The sequence below is a fragment of the Desmodus rotundus genome, chromosome 4 (genome assembly GCF_022682495.2).
Source record: "Desmodus rotundus isolate HL8 chromosome 4, HLdesRot8A.1, whole genome shotgun sequence".
Taxonomy (NCBI): Eukaryota; Metazoa; Chordata; class Mammalia; order Chiroptera; family Phyllostomidae; genus Desmodus; species Desmodus rotundus.
Genome location: NC_071390.1, coordinates 83,129,418 through 83,147,515, shown reverse-complemented (window position 1 = coordinate 83,147,515; position 18,098 = coordinate 83,129,418). Strand labels below are relative to the sequence as shown.

Below are 18,098 nucleotides of genomic sequence, written 5' to 3'. Positions count from 1 at the left end.
TATGCTAATTCTAGTAATTCTAAGAAACAGATATGGTTATCTTTATTGTAAAGATTAGGTTCAGAACTCCCTATCACTCAGCTCAAATGGAAAGGCCCGGAGACAGACCTATGTCTAACTCCAAAATCCATGTTCTTTCCCAAGTGTTTTAGATTCAGACTCATCTAACGCCTCGCATTGTCCTACAGTTATCAATAGTGACATGTCATTGCAGTGATGAAAAAGAATTACGAATTCAAGTGCTGAGGAAAGGGGGATAAATGGAGTAGAAAAGACCTACACATAATAATCTTGTAGTAAATAAAGCAACTAAAAAGAACCTAAAACATTAATTTGATTTAATTTTAATGCTCACCCCTGGGATTGCCCATTCTCCACAGTCTTTCCTTTTGATTGCAACAAACTGTAAGATGTTTTTCCCAGAAATGGGGTGGGTGATTTTATTTCCACTTTTATCCCTTTTCCACCTGTAAATAGTAATGTAAGATCATAACCAACTTAGAACAAAGACCAAGATTCTATCTCAAGCTTGAGCCAAAGTTATAAGGATGTATCTTTCTTTATCACAGGGTACATATAAATTTACCTAAGGTTCTTTTACCAAAAAAATGTCCTGTCTCACAAATATGTCTACTTTCCATAAAAGATATTGTAATCTCCGGATGAAAATTCAAAATATAAACAGTTTTTACAGTTTTAAAATACAACCAAATAAGAAGTTTAAAAGCAGGACAAAATTTAAAAGAAGGGTCACAAAAGGTTTGTGGGGTTTTTTTTTAGGTCCACTGATCCTTTTTAAGAATTAAGGCTGTGTAATAGATCTGGTAATATTTGCTTTCAACAGTTCACTTTGTGTTATCAAAAAGCAGATTATATGATACAGGTACAGCAGTTCTCAAAAGTAGTGCTTCTCAATTTTTATGCCCTCTTTCAATGAAAAATATCTCATTCTATCCTTAGTTTAATTTTAAATTTTGAATTAAATTGCATATGGCTTTTTAAAAAAGTATCAAGGTGATGTTAATTTCAGAATGTATTTTTTTCTAACCACACATTCTCTTTCCCAGAGATGTTGAAAAGTCTCCCCTTCCCCTTCCCTACTCCCACCACATATACCTCCCTCCATCAAATTTCAAGTATTGTTCTAACAACTCTCTTAAGCAAAGTTAAAGATTTTCAACCTTCAATACTAAACTAAAAAAGAAAGCCTGTGATCTAATCACTGATCTGAAGGAGACTCAAAATAAGTTAGTTTAGATGAGTTTCCAAATTTCTTTATATAGTGGCTGACTACCATATCTAAACCATAACTCCTCCCCTGGGAGAGCTTATGATTTAGCAATGGAGTTAGACATGTAAGTGAATAATTATAAGCTACAGTGACAGTTTTTTAAGTACAGTAATTAGAAATGAAAGAATAATCAGTACAAGAAGACAACATCTGGACTCAGGTCAAGCTGGAGTCGAAGGCAAACATGGCTCACCTCCTCACACAACCACATCAAAATTACAACTCAACTATAGAACAACCATCATTCAGAACCATCAGAAATCAAGTTGAATGGAAGTCCGACAACTACAGAATTAAAGAAACTACATCCATCCAGACTGGTAGGAAGGACAGAGACACAGTGACAATGAATGGGCTGGCCCCACAAATAACAGTGGGGATTAAGTCAGTGGAAGAAACTTCTGAAGTCCCAAACAGTTCCACTCAAAGACCCCGCACAGGGACTTACTCAGACTCATTACCTCTGAGCTCCAGCACCAGGATAGTAGCTTGAAAGGTACCAGTGGCAAACATGGAGGAACTGAAGTTCCTGGAATCAAGTCAAGAGCCACGGTACAGCTTTCTCCCAGACAGAAAGGCCGGCAGAGGCCACTGTTCCTTTTCTGAACCCTCCCCCAAACAACCAGCAGGTGGTTGCCATATCAGAGACTCCATCAAACTGGTTAACACAGTTTGCCCCGCCCTGGGGATTTCCTGAGGCTCCACCTCACCAACTTTACATGCCCACCCAAGCTGTTAACAATGGCTTTAACATATGAAACATTGGTTTTGACTCATGCTTCACAACTTCCTAAGTTCTCTCAAATAAGCAACAGCTGGCCTCAGTGAGCCCTCAGCCCCAGACCTCTTGCTAAGTGGCCCCAGGCCTGGCACTAGCAAAAACCAGCCTAAGTTCATAGCTTGGTTTCACTGGGAACCTCTAAGCCTAGCACAAGTAGCAGCCATCCACAGATTGCTTTGTAGCTCATCATGTAGGGTGGCCACAGGAAGAACACAGGTGGAAGTTGACCTTGGCCTGCACCACCTGGGAAACACCAAAGCCTAAGCACCCGATGGGCAGCTGCAGACCAACCTGACCCTGCACAGCTGATCCTCCACAGAGGGCAGAGGTTGGTGGTCAGTGGTCACAGCCAATGCTTGCAGCTGACTGGCCTGAGTAAACCCCTCCCATTGATCTGCAGTCAACCTCAACTACAAGAGACAGGGGTACTCCGCCCACATGGGAAACACACCTCGAGTACCCAGCCTGGTTGACAGGCGAGGCTGTGCCACTGGACCCTACAGGGCACCTACTACATTAGGCCACACTATCAAGAAAGAGAGTCATAGCAGCTCTACCTAATACATAGAATCAAACCCAGGGAGGCTGCCAAAGTGAGGAGACAAAGAAACATGACTCAAATGAAAGAACAGAACAAAACTCCATAAAAAAAAACTAAACAAAATGGAGATAAGCAACCTATCAGATGCAGAGTTCAAAACCCTGGTTTTAAGGATGCTCAAGGAACTTAGTGAAGACTTCAGCAGCATAAAAAAGATCCATCAGAAACGAAGGATACACTAATTGAAATAAAGAAAAATTTACAGGGCAATAACGGTAGAGTGGGTGAAGGCCAAGAATCAATTCAATGTTTTCAAACATAAGGAAGCAAAAAAACACCAATCAGAACAAGTAAAAAGAATCCAAGAAAACAAGGACAGTGTAAGGAGACTCTGGGACAATTTAAAGCATTCCAACATTCACATCACAGGGGTGCCAGAAGGAGAAGAGAAAGAGCAAGAAATTGGAAATCTATTTGAAAAAAATATGAAAGAAAACTTCCCTAATTTGGTGAAGGAAATAGACATGCAAGGCCAGGAAGCACAGAGAGTCCTAAACAAGATGGATGCAATGAGGCCCACACCAAGACACATCATAATTAAAATGTCAAAGGTTACTGTCAAATTGTTCTTAATTTCAATGTCTCTGGTTATATTTTGCATGTTTTTTTCTTTTGTTGATTAGGTTCCAGTTAAAGGTGAGATCATATGGTATTTGTCCCACACCGCCTGGCTTATTTCACTTAGCATAATGCTCTCCAGTTCCATCCATGCTGTCGCAAAAGGTAGGAGCTCCTTCTTTCTTTCTGCTGCCTAGGATTCCATCATATAGTTTTATATAGTACCATAGTTTTTAGATCCATTCATTTACTAATGCGCACTTAGGTTGCTTCCAGCACTTGGCTATTGTAAATTGTGCTGCTATGAACATTGGGGTACATAGGTTCCTTCGAATTGGTGTTTCAGGGTTTTTAGGATTATAACCCCAGCAATAGAATCATAGGTCAAAAGGCAGTTCCATTTTTAGTTTTCTGAGGAAATTCCACACTGTTTTCCACAGTGACTGCACCAGTCTGCATTCCCACCAACAGTGCACTAAGGTTCCCTTTTCTCCACATCCTCTCCAACACTTGCTTGTGGATTTGTTTATGATGGCCATTCTGACTGGTGTGAAGTGATATCTCATTGTGGTTTTAATTTGCATCTCTGTGATAGCTAGTGATGCTGAGCATCTTTTCATATGTCTCTGGGCCCTATGTATGTCCTCCTTGGAGAAATGTCTGTTCAAGTCTTTTGCCCATTTTTTAATTGGGTTGTTTGTCTTCCTGGAGTGGAGTCATGTTGAGTTCTTCATATATTTTGGAGATCAAATCCTAGTCTGAGGTATCATTGGTAAATACGTTTTCCCATATAGTTGGTTCTCTTTTCATTTTAATGCTGTTTTCTTTAGCCATGCAGAAACTTTTTAATCTGACAGTAACCAGAGGGGAGGTAGGAGGAGATAATGGGGGAAAGGGGTGGAAGGGTTTTCAGGAACAACTATAAAGGACACATGGACAAAACCAAGGAGGGTGGAAGGGAGGGAGGTGGGTTTGGCTGGGGTGGGGGGATAGTGGTGGGGGTAAACGCAGACAACTATAACTGAACAACAACAAAATAATTTTTTAAAAAAGAAGCTAGAATAAAGAACAATGAATCAAATCCAAATAAATATGAGAAAAAAAGAGGCACGAATCAATAAAAAAAGCTGTATAATACCTAAGAGGATGTTTTTTTTAAAATATTGCCTATTCAAGAAAACAAAGAGAGTACACAAATTACTAATAGTAAGACTGAAAAGGGAACATCAAGTTAGGGCCTACAGACATTAAAAATTTAATGAGCAGATATTAGAAATTATTTAAGCCAATAATTAGACATTTCAATGAAATAATACAGACAAGTTTTTTAAAAACTTACCAAAACTGACACAAGATAGGAAATCTCAACAGTCCTATATGTCTACCAAAGTAATTGAATCTATAATTTAAAACTTTCCTACAAAGAAGGGGAAGGGTCATCAAGGAACATGTATAAAGGACCCATGGACAAAGACAATAGTGTTGGGGGAGAACTGAATGTGGGACGTGGGGGTGGGTTGGGTGGGGGAGAGTAATGGGGGGGAAATGGGGACAACTGTAATTAATAATAAAAAAAGATACTTTCCTACAGAGAAAAAAATAAATAAAATAAAATAAAATAAAATAAAATGTCAAAGGTTAAAAATAAAGAAAGAATCTTAAAAGAAGCAAAAGAAAAGAAGTTAGTTACCTACAGGGGAATTCCCATAATACTGTCAGCTGTTTTCCCAAAAGAAACTTTGCAGGCTAGAAGAGAGTGGCAAGAAATATTCAAAGTCATGAAAAGTGGGGACCTATGGTGAAGACTGCTCTACCCAGCAAAGCTATCATGTAGAATCAAAGGGTAGATAAAGAGCTTCCCAGACAAGAAAAAGCTAAAGAAGTTCATCATCACCAAACCATTATTATACGAAATGTTAAAGGGACTTATTTAAGAAAAAGAAGATCAAAAGTATAAACAATAAAATGGCAAAAAATACATATCTATCAAAAATTGAATCTAATAAAGAAACTAAGCAACAAGAAGAACAAAGACAGAATCATGGAAATGGAGAGCATTTTGATGGTTGCCAGATGGGAGGGGGATGCTTGCCAGGTGTGGGGGATGGGTGAAGAGTTGAGGGGATTAAGAAGTACAAATTGGTAGTTACAGAATAGCCATGGGGATGTAAAGTAAGGTATAGGAAATGGAGTAGGCAAAGAACTTATATGCATGACCCACGGATATAAACACAGGTGTGAGGATTACCTGAGGGAATAGGGGGTGTGGATGGAGGAGGGCAAAGAGGGAAAAACTGGGACAACTGTAATAGCATAATCAACAAAATTATAATTAAAAAGAAAAGACAACATCTGTTTTTAAGGATTCCAGATGGAAAAAATCATTAAGTGAGGATCAAAGTTGTAACATAAAATGATGTGTTCAACAGAGTTCCTAGTTTGTTGCTCTTTTAAAAAATTATGTGTTTACAGTGCCTCTCACTGAATGAAAACAGAAAATAAAATATGGTTAAAAATCGAATGTGTGTGTGAAGTATGGCAATATGAGCATCAGTGAAGGAAAGATGAGTGAAGAAGCTGGAGAAGTAGGCAAAGAATTCATCAAATTCATCTGTCTGGAGAGCCAGAAAATATCTTTAAGCTGGGTAAAGCCATAAGCAATTTGTATTTTAGAAAGCTCACTCCCTTTGACAAAAGTGTGTAGGTTGTTTTGGAGGGAAGCAAGACTGGAGGCAAGATGACCAGCTGGAAGACTGCTGCCACGATCCAGATACAAGATGATGAGGGACAGAGCTGAAGGCAGACAAGGAGAGAATGGAAAGAGGGCAGATTTTACTTTCATTTTTAAAAATTTAGGTAAAGATTTTATTTATTTTTGAACAGAGGGGAAGGAAGGGAGAGAGGAAGAGAAACATCAATGTGTGGTTGCCTCTCGCACACCCCCTACTAGAGACCTGGCCTACAACCCAGACATGTGCCGATGGGGAATTGAACCAACAACCCTTTGGTTCATAGGCCTGTGCTCAATACACTGAGCCACACCAGCCAGAGCAACTTTCATTCTTTAAAGATAATTTATATAGTATTTATAATGTACCTGATACTGTAATAAGTGCTTTAAAGTACTTACCCATTTAAGCCTCAAAATAACCCTGTTTAGTAGCTGTATTACTGTTTTTATTTTATAGATGTGGAAGATGAGGCACAGAGAAGTGACACTTGCCCAGGATTACAGAGTGAATAAGTTGTGTAAACCAAGATCTGAACCCAGGAGATCTGGTTCCAGAATCTGCACTCTTAATCATTACACTATTTTACTTAAATCAAAGAAACAGAATATTTATACTAATTGGATAAGAGAAGGGATAAGAAGGTGAACCATGGCTCTGTCCACTCACAAACATTTACTGGCAAATACTACATACAGCAAAAACTGCAGCTTCACACATACCCCATCACTATAATTTCACATAAAGTCCCTCCAACATATAGATTTTGTGTGTATACATAGGTATATATAGATGTCTCTATGTGTATATATAAATACATGTGTGTATACAGACATATAAACATGTATATATGTATAAACACATAATACACGTATACGCAGGTACATATACTGATATCTTTATGTATATACGTAAGCACATGGTTACAGCCTGTATTCTTCCAATCACTTAGCTCTCTGCTACTGAAAGGGTTTCTTAGTTCTTACCTAGTAATGATGGGATCTGCAGCATGATTTGGGCCCCATCGCCCCAAAAGCCCTCGGCCAACTAATCCTGTCCGTCCTGCAGGATTTCTGGAAAACAAAAACAAAAAACAAAATCAACTGAATGGGTTCATCTTTTCTAATGCAACTTGATGTGGCCGAATAAAAGGTAGTAATATCAATAAAAGAAATGAGTATCTCACCCAAATCCAGTAGCACGAACACATACCTAGCACTGAAAGCACGTATTTCCTTCTACTGTTATTTAACTTTTCTTCTGTGCATGTCTTAAGTTCTGGGCTTGATCCAAGAGCAGGATCTCATTTCCAAAGCTGTTCTACAATTTAAGAATTCATTTGTTTTCGCATGTATTCCTACACACAAACTAAAGCCTTACTGGACTCCCAAATCTTGAAAGATAAGATGCTCTGCACCTAATCATCCATCTCTACAACAGTGCTGATTTATTCCAGACACTCTCACGTCTCTTCACCTTCTCATCACCCTCTCTTTCTACTCCACTCTCCTACAACTCTTCCCATCAAAATATTGTTTGTTACACTTTGCAGTCCATTTTTCCTCAGTGGATTTTGAATTTTTATAATCAATAATATATATTTTGTAGCATATAATGATGTAGTAGTAAGATTTCAAGTATTTCAAGTATTCACTTTTTAAAGAAAACAATTTTATATAAAAATGCCAACTTGCTATTTAATCTAATGCCATAATCCAACATTAAAAAGTCTGGCAGGTAAACATAAGACTCACGCCTGAATGTTTTTCTTTCCATCAGTATTTGTTAAATGTTCAACTTTCATCATTATGTGTCAGACAATCATCAGTAAAATGCCCCAATCTGCAACCTTACCTATTTAACATTATCTTTTGTCATCTCAGTAGGTAAAAGTAAATAATTTGCCAAAATTTTTCTTTCAGACATCGCTTTTTATTCTGATCTTCCACATGACTATTATTAAAGTTAAATGAATTTTTAAATTGTTTTGTACTGGACTTAGAAATATTTCAGCACTGTGGAACTGTATACCTGAAACCTATATAATTTTATTAACCAATGTCCCCCCAATAAATTCAATTTTAAAGAAAAGAGGGAAATAGTTCAGCAAGACTTCAAATAAAGACAGAAAGACAAGGCACCTGGCCAGGTGACAATAATTCTACTTTCGAAATTCACAGGAGGGGCAGGGTGGCCAGTAACTATGTCTTATTCCATGTAACAATTTACCCCTGAACACAAAAAATCAAAGCCAATATTAAGAGACAGAATATCACCCCTGGCTGGGTAGCTCAGTTGGTTGGAGTATCAACCCATACACCAAAAGGCTGTGGGTTCAATTCCCAGTCAGTGCACATGCCTAGGCTGCAGACTCAATCCCCAGTCAGAGCACATACAGGAAGCAACTGATCGATGTTTCTCTTTCACAGCTCTCTCTCTCTCTCTCTCTCTCTCTCTCTCTCTCTCTACCCCCAACCCTCAACGCACCCCATCCTTTCTCCCTAAAAATCAATCAACATATCCTCAGGTGAGAGGTAGAAAATAGTAGTAATAAAAATTTTTAAAAAGAGAATGTTTGTTTTTGAGATACCTACACCTGTAACTTGTAAACCAGAGGTTTTGAAAAAGACATATAGACTATCCTGTAGCCTCAGAAGCAGGGCCAGTTGTTTGCAGAGAAGGAGAAATGAAGGCAACATATAAAGAAAAGCAGAGATGAGGAGAGTCCTGATGATTTTCCAATTTCACCCATTCCTAAAGTTAGCTAAATTTCTGCTTTGGGCTCCTTGAGATGACCCCATAGCCCTAGAATACAGATAAACCTCACTTTTTGCTTTAGGCAAGCTAGAGTTGGTCTCTATTGGTCCAAGAGTCTGGACTAAAGCAATATGCTATCTTGCCTTTGCTGCCTATCCTTTTATATTCGTATATATCTTTTAATATATTTTACCAATGAAAGAATCTAAGAATAAGTCAAATACAAGGACAGTCTGACTTAAAAAGATCCAATAACACAGAAAGGTGAATAAGTTATCAACAAAGAAAGAATTTAGCAAAACTAAATGATCAGGTTGCAGTGAGATGAGTAGTGTCAATCTCCTTGTCCCAGAGGAACTAAGAAAATAAACTGAAACATTTTTACAAGATAAGAACCAGGGTTACAAATCTGTGGGCCTTCCTTTCTTTTATTTGGGGCATGCTAATTTTTATGTTTCTTCCAAACTTTTATAATGTCTTCTTAAGGAAAATGAAAATTTGGGGAGTTATGTAGAAAAATCATCTTTAAAAGTATAGAAAGATTCTTGGTATTATATAATTGAGTTATTTTTAGTGTTGCATTTATGTATGGATAATTCTTATTTAAGGAATTGTCACATTTGATAAATAAATATTTAACATACAATTTTCATTCCTTTCTCTGTTAACTTAATCAATTGATTGTTTTTACCTTCAAGGTGGGGTTACCAAAAGATGCATTCAAATCCTGCCTCTGCCACATATGAAATACATGCAAATTGCTTACATCCTCTCTCTTTATCTATAAATAGAACTAGAAATATCTACCCACAGTTATTGTAATGAATTAATTACATCATATATGTAATTACTTTTGTACAATGTCTGGCACATACAAGCACTCAATAAGTGCTAATTATATTTTCCACCTTTTGAAGACTCATCATTGTAGGATGTTCCACTCCCAGTACCTACCTAGGTCTTCCATTTTCAATCTCATACAGGCCATTCTGGCTCTTTCTCTCAACATGCCCATCTTTTTCATTAAACTTGGGAGAAAAGGTACTTTCACTGAAATGAGAATACCAATAAAAAATAAGAAATAATGGTCCAATACTACCAACTAATAATGTCAATCTGTTGTGCCCCTGAAACTAAAAATTTTAAAGGCATAGTTTTCATTTACACATCCATTTTACCCTTCAAAACAGTTTCTGAGAAAAAAATCTGTTAACCAAAACACCCTAAGGATAGGTACATAACCCCTCTGGAAAGAAATAATGGCAGAAGAACTGGACTTCCTTCCACATACTACAAAAAGTTTATATTATTATTAGCAAGAAGGAATTGTCTGCAGGTAAATTATGTCAATTATTAGTTCTTATGCGGTTCCAAAAATAAGATTCCTTCGGATATCTTGATGTTTCTATCATCTCAAAGTAATTTTAATTTCTTCAAATGTACACTTATTATAATTTTTATCAAAGTAAACCACGAAACAGTGAATTCAACCCAGAAAGTTCATAATAAACACAAGGTAAATTAAAACAGATATAATTTGCTTGAAAATGTTCTAGATCTTAATCTGGGTATTAGTTACAAAGCTATATAAACATAAAATTTTACTCGACTACACCAGCACACTTAAATATGCACTTTTCTGCATTTATGTCAGACCTCAATAAAAATATTTTTAAAACAGATCAACTACTTTCTTCACCATTATGAAATTACTGAGATAACTGCACTGTCAGTGAATAAAGAGCTGTATAGCACTGGATAGTTCATGGTTAATTCTGACATAAGTTTCACTTTTTCCTTTCCTTAACTCCAGAAATTGAGCATAGAAGTATTTGTGCTCTGTTTTGGAAACAATTTCCAATTTGAACAATCTACACATTCTCTCAAGACTTCTAACCAATCTTCCACCTAACACACAAATAAAAAGAAGTAAATGGATAAAGTTATGAAATTATAAAACCAGAATTACAATGCTCTTGGGAATCCAGAATTCACCATTAAAATAAAAAAGCACAAATGTAATTATAATTAAAGCATTACTGTTGTAATAAAGATTGATTTAGATGGTGATACATATTTAAATGTTAAAAAATTGAATGAAAAATAAGAAAACATATTCAATTTTCCTCTATTTACTCTTATATAGCACCCCTGCCAATGTCATTAATTTTAATTGTGCATAATGTGTATTTATAATTATATAAATATGTACATCCTCTAAAATGGGGGAAATGGAACATATAAAGTTAATAATTTCTCCACAGTTTAGCTGCATGATTAATTAATAATCCAAGTACTATCACTAAGTTACCAACACATCTTTAGATAAAATAAGGACACTGCGGGTCAAAATCAAGTGACAGGAATAAGTTCATGGTAAAGTTTAATAACCTAATAAACTAATATTGGATCTATTCAACTAGTGAAATTTTTTACTTAACTGACTAAATTCCTTAAAAGGACTATGATTTACAATAAATTTACCCAGTTAAAAGAAACTTACTCAATGGTTCTAAAACTAGGCAGTTTAAAAGCAGAGGATTTAAGACCATAAATTCTGGAGTGAGAATGAGTTCAAGTCCAAGTTATTACCGTCAACTAGCTCTGTGACCATATGCAAAGGACAAACTTACAGTGCTTCCATTTTTTGTGTTTTGTTTTTCTATAAAGTAGAAACACCAACCCTGTTTGCCTTTCATAATACTTACAATAAAATAAAATGATGTTTATAAAACATTTGGGACAGTGCCTAGCTCATAGGCAGAACATTATATTTACTAAAAGGAATGTAAATATAAAATGTAAATCAATGCAGCACTTTAATGACTTTGGTCAAAGCATTTTTTGCTTGATATTTTTGTTTTCCTCTTTCTTATCAATCCCTTTTCTATTTTTTCACACTGGTCTAATTTTTTCATCACCCTGTTCTTAGTAATTTGAAAAATATTTCTGAAAAATATTTTCACTACTTCAAATACCAGTCCAGCTATGTTGGAAAACAACCACAAAAGATGTTCTATTGATAACCCAGACAGATACCACTCGTCATTTCAAAAAACAAGAAACTCCATAGCAAAATAAATATACCCATTTGGAACAATCATCTTAAAACTCAAAAAGAATAAACGAGCATGGACTGTCTAGGTTTGGCAAGAGTTCAAGCAAATATGGAAACTAAGTTATAACAAAATCAAGCACTAGATAAAAATATTTCAGCTGTCAAAATAATAATTTACAAATAATTTACCATTACTTTCTGTAAAAGTCTTACACCCAACTAATGCCAGCTAATTTGCTCACCTGATCTGAGGATCTGCCCACCTAGGTCCAGCCAAGACAGAGAGTGCAGTGTATTCCACAGGATTATAGTCTTGCCACTCAACAAGCCAGCCTACTTTCTCATTAGGAACCTGGCTGCGTTGAACTTTTGAACCTGGGTAAGGAGATGTCCTAGCCTTGTTGTGGGAATTATCTTTGGCACCATTAGAAGCAGACATGATGTTGGAGTTACAATGAAATCCACAGGATGAAAGTGAGTTTCTGGAAGGGGAATAAAGAAGAATATTTAAGTAAGTACCAAAAAAGAAAACAGTAAAAAACCTAATTCAAAAACCAAAAACACACTTTTCCATTCCAAAGACTTAAAATTCAGAAAATTCAAATTTGATGCATATTAATATACAGGCCCAACATCTATGAAAGATTATTTTCAAATACAAAAATTTGAAAAATATTGCTAAGCCTTATTAACTGAAACCTACAATGAATTTATTTTATTGGAGGAAAAAAGAACAGAAGTTTAACTTTGATTAGCACAAAAGTTGGGGAAGGAAAATTTGTTATGAAAATTCAACCACAAAAACAAATGCAGAAGACTGTTTAAGCCTGCATGAAGGAATGCATTTCTACAGTCTAACACACATGTGTAAAAGGTATGGCAAAATTAGCACAAAGGAAGAATAACTGGAAAATAGAAATACTGTTATAAGGGTCTTACATTGTACATGAAGTAACGTAAAGTCTGGCTGTGATAAATATACAAACTTTAGAGTAAACTTTAGAGTAAAATTGAGAGACATAAATCCGAAATAATTAGATAACAGACAAAAAAAAACAACCCCGAGCCTTAACCTTTATCTCATAGCATTAACAAAAATTTTTCACGTCTCCTCCTTCTCATTATTCTTAAAATAAAGATTAAAATTCCCAATGACCCTAAATTAGGACATCTCAAGTGGAAAAGGGAATTCTGAGAACACGGTAAACTGATGACAGCTCCCTGCCCCTGCTCTCTCAATACCAACTTGCCCTTCCTGAGACAAACAGCCAATGGGACAAACACTGACCTGATGGGGTCATGAAATTAGTCGGCATCATGTGCCTCCTGATACCACACAGTGAGATGTACACGGTGATCACTTCTGACATATTCCTTACAAGAGTATTTGACCAGAGTCGAGACATAAGAAACTACAGAACATACCCAGGTAAAGGACATCTTATAGAATAAAAATGTTCACTCTGAATTGGTAAGGTCATAAAAGATGAAGTTAGATGAACTCTTACATATAGATGGAGACTAAAGAGATATGAAAATATCACTAAGTGTAATCAATGATCCTGGATCAGTTCCTGAACCATAAAGGAAAATAAAATTTCAGTGGTGAAGACAAGTGGTGAAATTTGAATAGGGTTGTATAATTAATTTTAAAAGGTGATACAAAAACCTTATTTATTTCCTTCCAACAAAGAAAAGCTTAGGACCACATAGTTTCACTGGTAAATTCTATTAAACATTTAAAGGACAATCAACATTCCTCAAACTCTTCTGAATGCTGAAGAGGAGGAAATATTTCCAAATTCTTTCTGTGTAGCCAGCATTATTAACTTGATATCAAAACTTGACAGAGACATAACCAGAACACTACAGACCAATATCTCTGGATGCATATCAATTGCAAAAATCCTCAACAAAGTAGTTGCAAAGAGACTTCAACATTGTCTTAAAAGTATTATTCACCATGACTAAATGGGATTTATTCCTCGAGTGCAAAGGTAGTTTAACATACAAAAATCAATCAATTTAATACACCACTTAATCAGAATGAAGAAAAAAATGATTATCTCAATCGATGAGGAAAGTCTTGATCAAAATTCACATTCAACAAACTAAGAATAAAAGGAAACTGTCTCCATATAATAAAGGCTCATATACAAAAAGCCCACAGCTTTTTGGTTTGATGATGAAAGGCTGAATGCTTTTCCTCTCAGATCAGGAACAAGGGAACCCAAATAGCCAAAACAATCTTGAAAAATAAAAACAAAGTTGAAGGTCTCTCAAGTATTGATTTAAAACTCACTACAAAGCTATAGTAATCAGAACAGTGTAATACTGGAATAAAGACAGATATATGGACCAACGGAATAGAACAGAAGCCCAGACACACACCCTAACATATATGGTCACATGTTTTTCGACAAGGATGCCAATATCATTCAATGGGGAAAGACAGTCTTCTCAACAAAGGGTGCTGAGAAAACTAGATATCCACATGCAAATGGTTGAAGACGGACCCTTACTTGACAGCATATACAAACATTAACTCGAAATGGATCAAAAACCCAAACATGAGACCTGAAAATATAACTCTTAGAAGAAAACATACAAGAAAAATTTCATGACATTTTTCCAAAGACCTACAGATGGACAACGTATACATGAAAGATGCTCAACATCACTAATCGGGGAAATGCAAATCAAAATCAAGAGAGGTATCACCTCACACCTGTCAGAATGGCTATTATCAAAAACACAAGAAATAACAAGTGTTGGCAAGGATATGGAGAAAAGGGAACCCTTGTACATTGTTAGTGGAAATGTAAATTGGTGCAGAAGCTATGGAAAACACTATGGAGGTTCCTCGTAAAGTTGAAAATAGAACTACCATATGATCCAGCAATTTCATGTCTAGGTATTCACACTGAGTTGAAAAGGTATACCCAACCCCATGTTCACTGCAGCATTATTGCATTATTTACAATAGCCAAGATATGGAAACAACCTGTGTATCTATCAATGGATAAATGCATAAAGAAAATAGTCCACACACAATGGAATATTATTCAGCCATCAAAAAGGAAATCTTGCCATTTGCTATAACATGGATAGACTTTAAAGGCATTATGCTAAAATAAGTCAGACAGAGAAAGATAAATACCATATGATCTCACTTATACAAACAAACAAACAAAAAACCCCAAGCTCACATAGAGAACAGATTGGTAGTTGCCAGAGGTGAGACTGAAGGGGGTGGGGGAGAGGGGGCTGCAAGATGAATAAGAGGAGTCATAAGGTATAAACTTTCAGCTATAAAATAAGTCATGGGGATGTAATGTACAGCTTAGCCACCATAGTGAATAATACTGTATTGCATATTTGAAAGTTGCTAACAGAGTAACTCTCAAAAGTTCCTATCACAAGAAAAAAAATCCTATAACTCTTTGGTGACAGATGTTAACTAGACTTGTGATAATCATTTTGTAATATATACAAATATTGAATCATGTTGTACATCTAAAAGTGATATAAATGTCGATTATACCTCAATAAAAATGCAATGCAAATTTACTGTAATTCTATAAGTTAGGAGTCAGATACAGGTCTCCCTGGGTTAAAAACAAAATGCCATATTGACAGGGCTGCATTCTTTCCAAGGTTCTAGAGAAGAATTCATTTCTGTGCCTTCCCCAGCTTCTGGAGGCCACCCCATTTTGTGGCTCATGTTCCCCTTCCTCCATCCTCAAAGCCAGCAACAATGAAATCTTTCTCTGACCCTTTTTCAGTAGTTACAGCCCTGTCTGACCATAGCTGGGAACATTCCTCCATTTTTAAAGACTTATGATTAAACTGGGCCGACCTAGACAATCCAGAATACCCCCCTCTTCTCAAAGTCCTTAATCCTAATCACATCTATAAAGTGTCTTTTGCCATGTACGGCAATATATGCACAGGTTTCAGGGATTAAAATGTGGGCATCTGTGGAGAGCCATTATTCAGCCTACTCCAAATGTCTATACTATTTATTATGTGAGCATGAGGAAAACGTAGAAAGATCTACATCATCAAATTCTAAACATGGATTAGAGAATATAGTGCAGATACAGGAAGAAGGAAAAGGGAAGAGGTGAGGGAAAGGTGAAGGAGAAGGAAAAGGAGAAGGGGGAGGGAAAAGAAAGGGGGAGGAGAAAGGGAAGGAGATGAAAAAGGGAAGTTGAGGGAAAAGAAAATGGGAAAAGGGAAGCCAAAAGTAAGGGGGAAAGGCGGGTGGCAGAAAAGGGGAGAAGGAGAGAGAAAAGGGAAGAGGATTGAAGAAGGGATAAGAAACAGAAGAAAAAGAGAGAAGGAAGCAAGCAAAAAAAGAAAAAGGCTTACTCACACACACCAAATAAAAGGAGGTATGAATGACCATATTTATGTATTTGGTCAATTTATGTAATTACATTTTCATGAAGAAATTTCCTTTAAAAATATTGAAATTCTTAACCTGACCTACAAGAACTCCCTACCACATTCCTCCTCACCCCTGTGTAATTCTGCCATGCTGACCTGTCTGTGCATAAAAACTCCCATGTTCCCTCCCAATATGGGAAGCCACATACTGTTCTTTTTGCCTACATCCTATTTACCTCCTCCTCCACCTAGCTCACTTACACCTATCCTTCATATCAGTTATCAGTTCAAAGTTCACTTCCTCAGGATGGTCTTCCTCCCTAACTCCCTAGGAGAAATAAGTACCCCGTGCTACATGCTATCAGAGCTCTATTATACTTTTCATGGAATTACCACAATTGTGATTTTACATTTATTAGGGTACCACCTGATTTTAAGAAAACAGAGAACAGGGAGCATATCTATTGTAGTTCAACATAACATAATATGCTAGGTCTGGCATAATACATGCAAATCATAGATACAGGAGGTCCTTTCCTGAAAGTAACAGAAAAAGGCCATGTAAGTAGAGACCAAAATTCCATTTTAATTAGTGGAAAGGAATTTATGGCTTCATCTTTAAAAAATGACATTTAAAATTACAAAAATTAATTTTACATTAGTTAAATAAGCTAGGTTATAAACAAGTACACACACACACAGACACACACATATACTGTCTTAGAACAAAGAATTACTCAAGTATTATTTTGTTTTCAACAAACTTGGATAACTGCATAATACAGCAACCTTCACTTTTCTTTTTTCCTTCATAGATCATAGGGGATGATTTTGGCAAAAATATTAGAAGCCTGCATTAAAACCTTTCCAAGATCTCCCTTAATCCTTTGACACTCAAATCATTCATTCTTGAAACACTACCCTTGCTTGGCCTTGGCAACTTTTTTTTTAACAAGAGCAGTATTTTTTTATTTTCCACATGCCTGACTCTGTGAATTGAAGAAAGTAGCCAAGGTTCACCTGCACTTTTTTTGTTAAATAGACTTTATTTTTTAGAGTAGACGTAAGACTATTTTTTAGAACAGATATGTTCACAGCCAAAATGATTGGAAAGTACAGAGTTCCTATATACCCCTAACGCTACCCGAATACACACAGCACCTCCTCCACTATCAACGTGCCCTACCAGAGGGGTACGTTTGTTTCCACTGATGCCCCTACATTAACACATCATTATCATGCAAAGTCCATAGTTAACATTAAGATTTACTCTTGGTGTTATACATCGGATATGTGTCAGCCATTAGAGTATCATACAGAGTAGTTTCACTGCCCTAGAAAATCCTCTGAGCTCCACCAGTTCACTCCTACCTGCCCCCCCAGCCCCTGAAGCCATCAATATTTTTATTGTCCTTATTTTGCCTTTTCCAGAATGTCATATGGTTGATATCATAAGTATGTAGCCTTTTCAGATTGGTTACTTTCATTTAGTAATAGGCACCTAAGCTTCCTCCATGTCTTTTCATGGCCTTAATAGCTCACTTTTTTTTAGAGCTGAACAATATTCCATTGTCCAGGTATACCAGTTTATTTAGCCATACATCTGCTGAAGAACATCTTGGTTGCTTCCAAGTTCCAGCAATTATGAATAAAGCAAATAAATTCCTGTGTGGACATTAAGTTTTCGATTCTTTGGGTAAATACCAAAGAGGGAGATTGCTGGATCATTATGTAAGTCTTGTGAGAAACTGCCAAACTGTCTTCTAATTCTTAACTGGCTTAATTCTTTCCTATTCTTGTTTGTCAATACCTTTATGTGGAATTCAAGCTGTTCCCTCTCATCCTACTTCAAGACTTTGAAACAACTGCTATTTCATTTGGCACTCAGTTTGCATCTGTAAGATATTATCAAACACCCACTAATCAGGAAA

General features: G+C 36.3%; 1 protein-coding gene across 4 annotated transcripts in view; it reads right to left on the bottom strand.

The window, feature by feature from the left end:
• The window catches only part of NUDT9 (nudix hydrolase 9), a 43,728-nt gene that overhangs the window by 22,051 nt on the left and 3,579 nt on the right, over window positions 1–18,098 (bottom strand). For all 4 annotated transcript variants that reach the window (XM_024574839.3, XM_024574840.4, XM_024574841.3 and 1 more), the window contains exons 2-5: window positions 12,018–12,257; window positions 9,672–9,767; window positions 6,947–7,033; window positions 356–467 (exon numbers count right to left, since the gene is read on the bottom strand). In XM_024574839.3, coding sequence (XP_024430607.1) covers window positions 356–467; window positions 6,947–7,033; window positions 9,672–9,767; window positions 12,018–12,257 — 535 coding nt within the window. The remainder of the gene's footprint in view (window positions 1–355; window positions 468–6,946; window positions 7,034–9,671; window positions 9,768–12,017; window positions 12,258–18,098) is intronic.